Below are 13,748 nucleotides of genomic sequence, written 5' to 3'. Positions count from 1 at the left end.
TTCTGCTGCTGGAGCTTATTAGAAACATGCAGAGGCTTTTTAGCTCGGGTACAATCACTTCTATCTGAAGCAGTTCCACTGCCCGCTTCCATCGCTGCAACACCTGTTCACCTGATAACTGCTCTCATATCTGGCAAACCCAGGGGCGTCCAAAACGGCCTTCAAAGCCCCGCCTACCTTCTCTGGTCCAATCAGATCCAGAGCATTCAGGAGCAGAATCTAAAGTTAGAAATCAGAAAACTATTTTTTATATCAGTGATTAAATATCATTATTAATTTCAGGCATGTAATAATTAATAAAAATCAGAATGTGTATCTGAAACAGACTTTGCTGTGTCAGCTGTAGAAACGAACACTCTGGTTGCACATGAGGAAGAACTCAGATCTTCCTCTGTCTGTTCAGGATTACTGAGACACAATTCTTTTTTTTTCAATCTCTAAACTGAATATTTTCCCCTCGTTGGTTTGGTCGGATTAATAAAAAACATTTGCTGTGTCTTCATGAGGTCTTTTGATGTTTCCTGCGGCTCGGCCTGCTGTGTTTACTACAGAGGCTTAATTGATGTCTCGTCTTCTCTTTTCTCTCTCGCTCCGTCTTCTCGCTGCTCTCTCATGTTTATCTTGATGGATTAGCGACGTTTTCTTTCGGTCTTCTGTCGCCGTCGTCTCACGGATTTAAGAAAGACGAAGAAGAAGAGAACGAGAGAGGAGACAAATTGGAAAACTGTGTTCGCTAAGATTAAAAAAATGTTTTTCCTTCTCTCTGTTATTCAGGAGGATGGACTCGGCTCATCTTTCTCCGTCTTGTTGTTGTCGGTCTCTTTGCGCTCTTTAAGCAGCTGATAATTAAAGCCCTCACTGTCGTCCTGGGAAACAGGATCCATCAACACACAGCAGAGGGACTAATGGAGCCGTGAGAGAGCTCAGATGAACTGATCGTCACCTGTTGATGAAGAAACTGGAGCTGCAGAAGAGGGATGAAGAAAAAAGGGAAATTTGTTCTGCTGTGTTGAGGAAACATATAATTATAATCTGTATTAAAAAAACAAACAAAATGAAAATCACCAAAAGTGAAGCCAGAATAATTCAGTTGTGACCTCGTGGCCGACAGGCAGTTCATGTCAGGAAATCTGTCACATTACAAAGATCAAAGACAATATATAACTGATGATGTTCCAACATATCAAACACCATCAAAACATAAATTTAGCACAATTCAGGTTTTTTCCTGACTGAAATCAAAAACTGGAAGTCAACCGACACAAAAGCCTAAAAACAGATCCCCCTCCCCTCACCCGCTAACACTGTCAAACAGGAACCAGAAAAACACGTCTGAGGAGGAGTTAACTGTCCCTGTGGCCTTTTGTTCTTTCTAGGTTGAGAAAACTGTAAGAATTGATGATTACGGATAAAAACCTGCGTTGAGTCCCAAAGAAAAACAAAAAACTTTGTCACGTCCCCCTAAAACTGTACGTCCCCACAATCTTGTTCAAACACAGGTCTGCGTCCCCACGATGTAGGTTCACACACTTTCCGTGTCCCCAGATTTACACGGTGTAGACGAACATGTGAAGAGCCGTGAAGCCGCTCAGTCAAACCTGCACACACACTTCTGTTCCCTCCTGCAGCAGCTGACAGCCGAGTAATGAGAGTTTCAGCTCTGAGAGGGAGAGAGAGACGAGCGAGAGCACACCTGAAGAGATAAGAGAGCCTCTCGCTCAGTCTGCCTTTATCTTATATTTCTCTTTCTCTTAAACTTTCTCCAACAACAATGTACATCATCTGTCAAGCCTGCGAAGCCAAATTAAATTTAAAAGAGACAAAAAAGAAGCCAGCCGTGACGATAAGAAGAACTAAAGGTGAGACAAAGAGATATATGATGAAGATGAAATATGAAGGACGAGGAGGGATGGAGGCAGGAAGTGAAGTGGATCCAGGGTTCGTATCGGCAGTGAGTTGCTGTGTGTTTGTTTCTGCCGCATTATGTTTTATTTAGCAGTGTGCACATGAATACAAAGGCAGTGCTGTAGATGTGGTTACACTTTAACACTGTATATTGTGTGTGTGTGTGTGTGTGTGTGTGTGTGTGTGTGTGTGTGTGTAGGACCAGTCAGGAAGAAGTCTGGAAAAGTTTGGAATACATTTTGTTCGTTGTGAAATCAGATAATAATTTTGAAACAAAAGGATTTGCGTCGGTAAATGAGGATTATTTTCAAGGTGATGAATCCGTGTTTTGGTTAAAGGGGACGTTTTGAATTATAAAACCCTGACAATAGTTTGACAGATTTCACTTGAGAACAACAGATCCATTTACAGATCCATGTTTTGTTGAGGTAAGATTTTTTTTTTTTCTTTAACGCATCAATGTTCCTCGGATTGTCCAGGGTCAGGTCTTAGCAAGGCAACCTAGACTTCGCTCGCACCAGGTCCAGGTCCTTCTGGGGGGATGCCGAGGTGTTCCCAGCCCAGATGGATCAAACAAGCTCCAGGTGGACCCAGGGGTCCAGAGAACAGGAGGCAGAACCACCTGAACTGGCTCCTTTTGATGCGAAGGAGCAGCAGCTCTACTGAACTCCTCATGGCGTCTCGAAGGCTGACCCTGCCACCCAGGCTCCTTCTCTGGGCCCCTACCCAAAGCCCCTGTCAGAGGAGTCATCCAGACCTCTGTTCTGTCAGTTTGTTTGTTTTATTTGTGACTATTGTAAATCTAAATAGCGAGTTTGTGTTAACTGACAGTTTTTGATTCTGGGAGGGAGAGCAGGTGAGAAACACCTGGAGATCTGTAGAAGAACAAACTTTATGTGTTTGCATATGTGTGTGTTTACAATGTACTTTACATTCTCAGTATATGATCAGAGTATCGTCCAATCAGATGATTCAGTTCACCTTCAGTGAGGAAAACTGAACTCAGCTGCGTTGTGAATTATTTAAATCCAACAAATTTAACAAACTGGAAAAAAAAAAAAAACTTTAGCTGTATTTATTAGTATCAGTTTTTTTTTAAATGGGGAGAATATGTCTGTAAATTAAATTCACACCTATAAAGAACTCGGAAGACAAAAGAAGCTTCTCTGGAGTTATTATAAATTAAAAAAAATATTTGGAAATAAATGCGAATATTTCAACTAAAATAGAGAAATATTTTAGGTTACACACCGTAGTCTATATAAAGTATAAAACATGTACAAGGTTATTTAGAAAGAAAAGAAAAATAGGCCAGTTTTATTTTGGTGCAGTTGAATTGTTTGTATTTCTCAAAAAGTGACAGTCCCCTTTTTTAGGCTATTGCATGAAAAAAAACTAATCTTAAAATGGGAGTTGAAAAACATCATGTTGAGGCCGTTTGATGGAATTTTCCAGCATTTAAAGAAATCTTTTTAAAAGTGATTCATTATTACCACTAACTTTAAATACAGACGCTGAACTGGAGAGAAGAAACATGAAGCTCTTCAGTGATCCTCACTTAGGTGCTGAAGAAGACGCCCCCCCCCCCCGTTTTATATTCCAGCTCTGAAGCCTTGGGGGGCCCAGTGTGGGATCTGACAGGGCCCCGTAACTTTGATAAGTTTCCCAAAAAAAACCAAGAACTTCTTCATCTTTCGACTATAAAAAAAGAATAAATCCATCGTGGCTGCTGAGACTCTCCGTCCCCCCTCCGTCCCCCCTCCGTCCCCCCTCCGTCTGATCCCGCTGTGTTCAAACAGCAGAGGCTTCGACACGGAGGGGACGACCGTCTCTCAGCAGTCAAGAGGAGAAATACAAGAAATAATTCGTCATGTTTTCCTTCCTGTTTCTGTTTCTGCAGAGGCTCAGTCACCCCGCAGAGACGAGCCCCCGAAACTATAAAGAGACACAGGAGGGTCGGTTTGGTTCCGGCGAGGAGGAGGGACAGAGGAACGATCAGTCTGAGGTGCAGGACCCCCAGCGAGGCCAGGAGGAGCCTGGAGAAACTTTGAAGAGTAAAACTTCTTTGTTGTGTGCCGTGTGCAGAGAAGGAGAGCTTCGTTACCCTCTGACTTCAAACCAGGGCTGCTGAGCGGGGACTTCAGGCGCGGGGTTTGTAGAAGACCTCCAACCACGAAGAAGAAGACCGTCACACCCAGAGTGTCTGCTGCAGGTCGCCTGGCAGCTGCTGCTGCAGGACGACAGAGAGAACAGAAAACATTGCAGCAGTTGAATCAGATTTCTTTCTCAGTAGAATTTTTCAGTGTTTCAAGTTCATCTGATTTTCACACTAATCTTTTAAATTTGAAGAAAAAGGGAATCTGCAATGTTGCCTAAAGTTTGGACTCCACAGAGGTCTGGTCTATGAAGCATCCTGATTTGTCTATGCATGTGTTCTTGTATGTTTGCATGTCTCGATCTTCATGATTGAAGATGATTAATTTAAAGGGAGATTCTGGAGAATCAAACAATGTTGGACACGGAACAAAGGAGACCCACCTGTGTGTCCGGCCTCGGTCGCTCAGCGTGTGGAAAATAACCTGTCGTGTCTCGTGGTGCTCATTTGTCACCCCGCCTGTGTTCGGTCTCTTTGTCTCCAGAGCTGACGAGGGTTGGCAGAGGCGTGTGTGCCGGTCGGCTGCGTGGTGAAACGCCCGGCAATCAGACATCAACTGGCACCAAAAACACTGGTTACTAAGCAACAAGCGAGCTGGCAAGACGACAGAGAGTCGCTGGAAACCGGCTTGTCTCGTCTCTGCAGTCATAGTGATTCTACACAGCCTCCATCACTCCTCTCTGTTCCTGCATCCAAGTCTCCCAGGGCCTCCTCCTCCTCCTCCTCCTCCTCCTCCTCGCTCCGAAATAACACCTCATTGTTCTCAGAGCTTCACAACTTCTCTGAAAAAGTTCTGAAAAACAAAGCTGTACTTGTCCATTTGGTCAAAAAGGGAACAAAAAGTTGAACAAAAAAGTAAAATAAAAGTTTGTCTCCAATGAGAGACAGCAACCCCAACACGCTGCCTGGCAGGCGCTTTGATAGAAATCATAGAAACCCTCCGTCAGCATCCATAAAATAACATACACCTGCTTCTCTTCATCGCCGCATTGCTGCTGAATGCTGCAGAGCTGCAGAGAGGAGGGTTTCTACAACAGGTGGAAGATCTGCGCAAAAATCAAAGATGCAAACAGGATAGATGTCTCAAGTTAATTTCCCAAACACTGAAAGATATTTGAAATGATAATCGTTTTTATGTCTCAGGAACAGATGTGTAGTTTAGTGAATGCCTAATCACAGCAGTGTATCTGCTCTTCTTTGTTGCGTGAGCCTGACGGGAGATTTGCAGGACTGAAATGTGATCTGCATGTAAGGATTGTTCTTACTCTCTTTAAATACTCTGTTATAATTCATTTCATCAAGCATTCCTTCCTATTTGCATTGTTGATACATGTTGTGTTTTTTTGCCCAGATGAGTGCCTGCCAGGCAGACTGAGACGACAATCAGACAGGAAGCAGAAAAAAAAAAACAATGCGCACTTTCCCAAATTTCTCAACGATGTCTTGAGAGCGAACGCGTCGCCCTTTTCTGTGAGAGCAGACACTTGTGTTTAGCCACCGTCAAATTAGAAGAGTGCATTTTGAAGGCTGCGTGTCCCTGAAGAGTTGGGCCTCAGCCTGAGGTGGAGCAGTGGGTGGTGGGATCAAGTCTCAGAAATGCTTTTAGGTCCTGTGTTGTGATTTTGAATCAGGAGCAGGACGGCTATCTGACTCTCACAGCAGACTGCAGATTGTTTGCATGTTGGTTGCATCATGGATGGGACTGCTGAACCGTTGATTTCTGAGCTACGCTATTCTTTAAATGTTTTTATCATCTCTGGGCTGAAGCATAGACTGCACTTAAAGGGATGGATGTAGGCTCCTTGTTTCAAAAATGAAGGCAATGACGACAGGACGAAAAGCTGCATTTATTATCGAACGTCCAGCAGGAGGCAAGAAAGAACTCTGATTGTATAGACCTCTATGACTATATCCCAATACTGTTGGGGGGGGGGGGGGGGGGGGGTTCAGAGAGGCTACATCCACACCTTCAGCCGCAGCCTAAACGCTTAAGTCCTGGAGATTTTAAACCACTGGTTTTAAAGGGATGTTTCCGGTCTCCCTGCCCGATCCTGAAACTGTTAAAGGGGAAATGTGCGCTTGTTTCTGCTTTCCTGGTTCATCGTCGTCTTAGTTTATCTTGTTGGTGGTCAGGGTTGCTGCCTCTCAGGCTGCCTGTCAGGAAATACGGTAATCGAAGGTGTCCTTCTCCATATAGTCCGTCCAGGTGGAGGACGGCATGCTGCGATACGGGTCCAGCAGGATCCGGAAACAGCGGACGATCAGCAAGCCCAAGAAAATGAAGAGGATGAGGACAAAGACGAAGGCCGCCCTCTGCTCGAGCGTGAGGACGTAGGCAGCCGCTGAGGAGGAAGAGGAGGAGGAGGAAGAAGAGGACGAGAAGTCTGACTCTGAAGCAGAGAAGGTGCTGCTGTAGAGGTCGTCTGCCATGCTGGGATGGAGGATGTTTGATTGGTTTAAACGATGGTCTTCTTTTGTTTAATGAGCGACTGACAAAACACTCAACAGGAGAGAGTCGGAGATGAAGATGCCTGCAAAGAAGAAACAAACGACATGAAGGTCACATATAGAAAATACATGTCTGTCTACAAACCCCCCAATGATGAGAAAAGTCCATCCTCTCCGTCTCCTGCCTGCTTCACTTTTCAGAAAATGTGTGCTCAAACAGGCTGTTTCCCTTCACGACATCACAAAGGGCAGTAGCCCCTCCCCTTCATGACATCACAAAGGGCAGTAGCCCCTCCCCCAGGTGGGTGACACTCCCACAGCTAGGTGTTTGTTCTGCCCTCTGAGTCTGCCTTCTCACCGTAAACAATAGGACATGGAGCCAGAAAGCAGCGAGTACACCCGAGCCCTTCCAGAGAGGGGGCGTGGTCAGACACAGCTCATTTACATATTTAAAGCTACAGACACAGAAACAGCCTGTTCTGAGCAGGGCTGAAATAGAGGGGTTTATAGACATGATCAGATACAGGATCAGAGTGGATTTACAACAACACACTTCACACACATGATGAAGAGGAGCGAGGACACTGATTTCACCTGAAGAGGACGAGATCATGTGACCTTTAAAATCAGGCCTGACAAGTGAGTCATTTTTCAAGCTGAAATGAATCGCTAACCTTCAGCAGTTAATCACGTTTGATCACCATTTTCTTTATTCTCAGGTTTAGATTTCTGTGATTTGGAAATTAAAACAGTTTTCAAGAGTCTTGCTTTGAGAATCAAATACATGTTAATAAATGTACTTTCTGATGTTGGTGTTTACTTCAGTGTTGTCTTGCATGCTAACAGCATGTGGGTGGTATTTGTGTGAAAAAAAGAAGCTCTTAATTTTTTCAGCCCACGTGAAGAATAAAGCCAAACTCAAGCGGCTTCAACAGTTGATTCTTGTTTCAGTATATTCAAACTTAAAGGTTTATTAACTTTCTTTGCTGTAACAGCACGTTTCGCATAATAGCTGTAGTTCTGGTACTGAACACTGGGAGGAGTCTTGTTTTAATGATTGTTGTGCCGAACAGTTCTTCTTTGGATTAATCATCTGCCCAGAGACAGTTCTCTCCAACGTTTTAAATTTGGACTGCAGTAACCATTTTAAACACCAGGGGTCAGAGTTTCATTCTGCTTGTAGTCAGTTACGTTAGTTGGGTTTTTGTAGCTTAGCTCCACTCTTATGTGCACTAACGTATAGCTCACTACATTACAAGTAACAACACTGGTAAATATGTGTTTATCTAAACAGAGGTTAAATGGTGACCATCCCATCACTCTCTGATATGTTCACAGATGAGGCCCGCCTTCGTTTCTTCAACATATCGGGATCTCTTTACGCTCTCCTGAAGAAAACCTTTCAAACATTTCAGTCTGGAAAAACAAACCCTTCCAAGCTGCTGTTTGTCCCCACTTACAGACGGACCGGGAGCCATTTTGGGCTGATTCATCAGTGAGGAGGGGAAACACACACACAGCAGTATGTTCTCCTTTTATCATGCAGGAACTAAAGCACCTCAGTCCCCAGAGGCTCCGGCCGCTGCATCAGGAAATGTGTGAAAACAGGAGAAGGATATTAGATTTGATGGAAATACCACGCTGACCTCGGAGGTGTCGCTCATACGATGAAAAGTCGTCACAGCGCGCAGGGCCAAAGCCTTTGAAGAGTCATCTCCGTAAAATCAAAGAAATGTGAAAAGTTTTCAAAAGCAGTTCTCAAGCTCAGCGGAGGTTAGGAAAGCTCCTCCTCCTCCTCCTCCTCCTCCTCCTCTTCTTCACTCTGTTTAAAAGTGTCGAACAAACCACAGGAGAGACGATTTGTCCCAGTTGGAGCGTTTGATGAGGTCACACTTCTCAGATTTCTCTCCACGGTTTTGTCCTCATACGATAAAATCTGAGGAAGATTGTCGAGTTTGTGGAACGCTAATGTTTAGCTCCTAAAACGACGACTGCCATGTTACATGAAGGGAAATCCAGACATCCAAACCTGTGTCCCCTTCAACTCTCTGGGAGACGTGAAAGGAGTTAATCCATTATTCTGTCTTTCACCATCACTGAGCTCAAGAAGCTCCTTCTTTCTCCCTCACTTGAGGATGTGTTGTTCTTCATCAGCAGGCCGAGTGGTCATGCAACTGATGAAGATGCAAATCTTCTTACTGACGTCTTCTTATTCCTTATGGTGATTCAGTCACAGCAACACCTAGTGGGCGTTGAAGGAACGGCAGCTTTGGATAACTGATGTGCTCAGGTGTGATAAATTACCTTCTCTGGCTTGATTAATAGTGCGGTGTTGCCATGGTGACGGGTGCTAACTTCCTATCAGTCCCCATGGCTGAGATGAAGGGGGAGGGCAGACCTGGGTAACCACGGCAACCACAGCACGCAGCGCACACAAACACACTTGTTGCATGTGAGACACTGCAGTGATTCTGAGCAATTAAAAAAGATCATTAATTAAAAAATAAACCTGAAAATGATTCTCTCACACACACACACACACACACGCACACACACACACACACACACGCACACGCACACGCACACACACGCACACACACACACACACACACGCACACACACACACACACACAGCATTGAAGCTTCCTGTTTCAACCTGTTGCCGTCTGTCTGTGAAAAACAAACTGTTACTTCTGCTGCAGAGGAGTCTCTGTGGGCGGCACGCTGACCCAACACTGTGTGAGTGTGTGTGTGTGTGTGTGTGTGTGTGTGTGTGTGTGTGTGTGTGTGTGTGTGTGTGTGTACGTGTGTGTGTGTGTGTGTGTGTGTGTGTGAGTGTGTATTTGTTCTGCAAACACATTTCTAAGATTACTTTTGAAGTCACAGATGGAAACCTGATATGAAGCTTCAAAGCAAAGCTGACACTTGCTCTAAGCTGCAGTTCCTCCAGTGTCCACTAGAGTCTGTCTCCTGCAGTGAGTCAGTCTCCATAGAGCTCTATGTTAAAATGTCCAACTTTACAGCTGCAGTTCCTCCAGTGTCCACTAGAGTCTGTCTCCTGCAGTGAGTCAGTCTCCATAGAGCTCTATGTTAAAATGTCCAACTTTACAGCTGCAGTTCCTCCAGTGTCCACTAGAGTCTGTCTCCTGCAGTGAGTCAGTCTCCATAGAGCTCTATGTTAAAATGTCCAACTTTACAGCTGCAGTTCCTCCAGTGTCCACTAGAGTCTGTCTCCTGCAGTGAGTCAGTCTCCATAGAGCTCTATGTTAAAATGTCCAACTTTACAGCTGCAGTTCCTCCAGTGTCCACTAGAGTCTGTCTCCTGCAGTGAGTCAGTCTCCATAGAGCTCTATGTTAAAATGTCCAACTTTACAGCTGCAGTTCCTCCAGTGTCCACTAGAGTCTGTCTCCTGCAGTGAGTCAGTCTCCATAGAGCTCTACGTTAAAATGTCCAACTTTACAGCTGCAGTTCCTCCAGTGTCCACTAGAGTCTGTCTCCTGCAGTGAGTCAGTCTCCATAGAGCTCTACGTTAAAATGTCCAACTTTACAGCTGCAGTTCCTCCGGTGTCCACTAGAGTCTGTCTCCTGCAGTGAGTCAGTCTCCATAGAGCTCTATGTTAAAATGTCCAACTTTACAGCTGCAGTTCCTCCGGTGTCCACTAGAGTCTGTCTCCTGCAGTGAGTCAGTCTCCATAGAGCTCTATGTTAAAATGTCCAACTTTACAGCTGCAGTTCCTCCAGTGTCCACTAGAGTCTGTCTCCTGCAGTGAGTCAGTCTCCATAGAGCTCTATGTTAAAATGTCCAACTTTACAGCTGCAGTTCCTCCGGTGTCCACTAGAGTCTGTCTCCTGCAGTGAGTCAGTCTCCATAGAGCTCTATGTTAAAATGTCCAACTTTACAGCTGCAGTTCCTCCAGTGTCCACTAGAGTCTGTCTCCTGCAGTGAGTCAGTCTCCATAGAGCTCTATGTTAAAATGTCCAACTTTACAGCTGCAGTTCCTCCAGTCTCCACTAGAGTCTGTCTCCTGCAGTGAGTCAGTCTCCATAGAGCTCTATGTTCAAATTATTAACAAGCTGAAATTCTTCAGGGGGCGTGGCCTCTTTTAGTGACAGGTGGGAGCTGGTGGTGTTTGTGGAGCCTTTTGGAGATTTGTCCCTGTAAATCTTAGACTGATAATCTGTCCCTCTGTGAGCTTTACCAGACCAACAGACCGTCCAACAAGTCTGAGCTCCACTGTATGCAACCAGTCACATCAGAACTTTATTTATTTACATGTTAGCAACAATTAGCAGCTAGCTGTTGTAGTCTCAGAGTTTGTCATATGTGATTTATGTTTTGTGCATGTGAGAAGCAGGCAGACAACAGAGACGAGACGACCTGTTGACCTCTTCTGTACTGTAACAGCTGCGTGTGGACGATGTGATGTCCGTCTGTTGGCTTCGGGGGACTCGCCGTGCCTGAATAAAAAGTGAAGGGTGACGCTGCCTTTCTTCGCCAAAGTGTACAACTGCCTTTAAGCTGTTGCATAAGACGTTTCCTGCAGCTGGAGGTGGAAACAAGATGGTGAAAATGTGTCGGTGTGGAGAAAGCGGAGGAGTGAGTGTGGGCGAGAGAGGAGGATGTCAATCTGTGTGGGAGAGAGAGAGAGAGCGAGAGAGAGAGAGAGAGAGAGCCGCAGAGCATGAATATAAACGTGTGATTTCTATTATTTCTGAGGTTCTTGATGAAAAATGTCAAAGTGATTTTGTAGAGACACAGAGAGAGGACGGGAGGCGTGTCTCTGCTCCTGATCTTCAGACACCAGTGGAGCTAAAAATGAGAATTATTAAAATTCCTGTCCTGGAAACATTAATGCAACAAGTCCTGAATAAACACACAGGAAGTGCACACTCAGAGGAACGCAGTGTGTGTGTTCTCGTTTCAGCGCTACACGCAGACTCTCCACAGCAAGACAACGAGTTTCTGCTGCAGCCAATAGAAATCTGTCCTCATGGCTGAAACTCCGTTATTGATCATTACTGAAGCCGATAAAAGCACAGCTGCCGTCGTCACTCTGGATTTATGTGATGATTTCACCTGAGGTGCTCGTCACCAGATGTCCTCGTGTTGTTAATGACAAGAAGAGATTGATCTGTTTAGGAGATAAAAGAAATCGTCTCTATCAGGGCGAGCGATCGGAAAACTTTCTGTCCCCAGAAACAAACATTTACCGCTTTAATCTCAACACATCACTTCCTCACGCCCTCTTCATGCAGACGTCTGCCCTCGAGGAGAGGATTCACTCCTCACATGTACGTCTGGATACAGTCAGAGACATGTCGGAGCCACTCGGAGGAGTTTAGCCTCCGTACTTGTGGCGCACGCACCAACCGCTAGGCCACCGATGCAGCGCGAGTTAGCTGTTCTAGAACATGTCAGAAATCGTCCTGATTCAGCGCTGAGAGGAGAAACTGTGCAGCAACAAGAGCGTCGATACATCCCCAGGCTCACTGTGTGTGTGTGTGTGTGTGTGTGTGTGTGTGTGTGTGTGTGTGTGTGTGTGTGTGAGGCTGAGGGTTAAACAGCTCCAGAGAGCAGCTGAAGGTCATGGAGCATCATCTCATTTCACTTTTCTTCACTGGAGGCAGAAAAACAACTTTTCTTTTCTTTGTTTTGTTTGTTTGACAGAAACGTTTTACGGCTGAATCCCGAGAAGCTGCAGATCGCTCCGAGGTGACAGCGGCTCCGGGTGGTTGTTTCTGGGTTGAACATGTTTTTATTGATTTTAAGATCATTTATCGGTGCCTCAGTCGCTGATCACCTGCAGCTGTGTTTTTAGATTCATTCTTTTCAGGGACGCTGCACACGTTCAAAAATACAACGTCTCACACGAAGCCTCAATCTTCTGCAGACGTAAACTAGCTCGAAGCTAGCTGTACGTTGTGTTTTATTTTGAAGTTGACTTCCTGTCCGGGTCGATCTACTCTGCCCGGGCTCGCAGTGAATCCTGTCGTAAATCGGCTCCGCAGCGTAAACGGAGCAGAGCGCAGTCGCTCCGACGACGGACCGTGGCGCTCGCCGTGGAAACCCAATCATTGACGAGAGATGTGCGGCGTCGTGTGCGGAGCGGCCGGACGGAGACGCGCACGTATGCAGTGGACTCAGGAAAGAGGAGCCGGAGAAAAATAACGTTGAATAATGGATTTAAAAAAAGCAGAAGGAGTTCGTTCAGTGTTTTTCAAACAGCTGCATGAAGGTCACGCTGAAAGCTTCTGAGAATCACAACAACAAACCCGTGTGTGTGTGTGTGTGTGTGTGTGTGTGTGTGTGTGTGTGTGTGTGTGAACAAGGTGTGATTTCACAGAAACATGATCACCAGCTGCAGCAGCTCCTTGTCAACATGTTTCTCGTGAACCGAAGCTCCTCGGAGGAAATGAATGACGTCGTGTGAAAACTGAATAAAACCTCCGAACATGTCGTTATTGTTTCCTTCAGCGGTTTGAACACACGAACCAAGACCAGGAGATACCCGAGACCAGACCAGGAGATACCTGAGACCAGACCAGGACTTACAAGACCGAGGCACGGGTGTATGCACTCACCACTAGGCCCCCGGCGCCCCTCATTACTCCATCTTTAAAGTTTCTTCTCAGCCTGAATCTGTCTCCACTTTGTTCTCGGTGAGCTTTTATTCATTTATCAGCTCCTTCTCTCTCGTCTTCCTGCCAGATATTCGACTCCGTCATGAGCGATTCCCTCCAGTGTTCCGACTCACAGATACAAGATGAAAAAAAACGGTTCGATTCCAGAGCAGCCTGAGGCCGCCGACCCCTCGCCGCCGCCAACCGTGTCAGAGAGGCAGCAAAGTTCAGACCATGAGAAAATCCCAAGTGGGGGGGGGGTCAACGTGTTGAACTACACACGGTGTGATGTCATCACAGCGTCACACTCGAGGAGGTTGCTGGTTTGAATCCACGTCTAAACACATGCTGGCTCGGTTACCTGCCGACTCTGAACCGTCGGTAGGTGTGAATGTGAGTGTGGCTGGTGATTGGCTGGTGATTGGCTGGTGATTGGCTGGTGATTGGCTGGTGATTGGCTGGCGCCCCGCCCTGTTGCTCTTTTTGCACCTCCACGTGCACGCCTGCGCTCTTGAATGATTGCATTGCGATGTTTTTGGTTGGGTTTGGCGGTGATGTGATCTTCGGGTTTTCTGGGCGCTCCTGATGTGAAACACATTTTCCCCGTGTGGGACCATA

General features: G+C 45.8%; 1 protein-coding gene across 1 annotated transcript in view; it reads right to left on the bottom strand.

The window, feature by feature from the left end:
• Window positions 1-5,935: 5,935 nt before the first annotated feature.
• The window catches only part of LOC306839375 (uncharacterized protein), a 14,572-nt gene continuing 6,759 nt past the window's right edge, over window positions 5,936-13,748 (bottom strand). Inside the window, exon 2 of the mRNA XM_079368028.1 lies at window positions 5,936-6,591. Coding sequence (XP_079224154.1) covers window positions 6,218-6,490 — 273 coding nt within the window. The 5' untranslated portion in view covers window positions 6,491-6,591 and the 3' untranslated portion in view covers window positions 5,936-6,217. The remainder of the gene's footprint in view (window positions 6,592-13,748) is intronic.

The sequence above is a fragment of the Symphodus melops genome, assembly GCF_947650265.1.
Source record: "Symphodus melops genome assembly, chromosome: 18".
In the NCBI taxonomy this organism is placed as follows: domain Eukaryota; kingdom Metazoa; phylum Chordata; class Actinopteri; order Labriformes; family Labridae; genus Symphodus; species Symphodus melops.
Note: the sequence above shows the minus strand (reverse complement) of the source record. Positions and strands in the feature narration are given on the sequence as shown.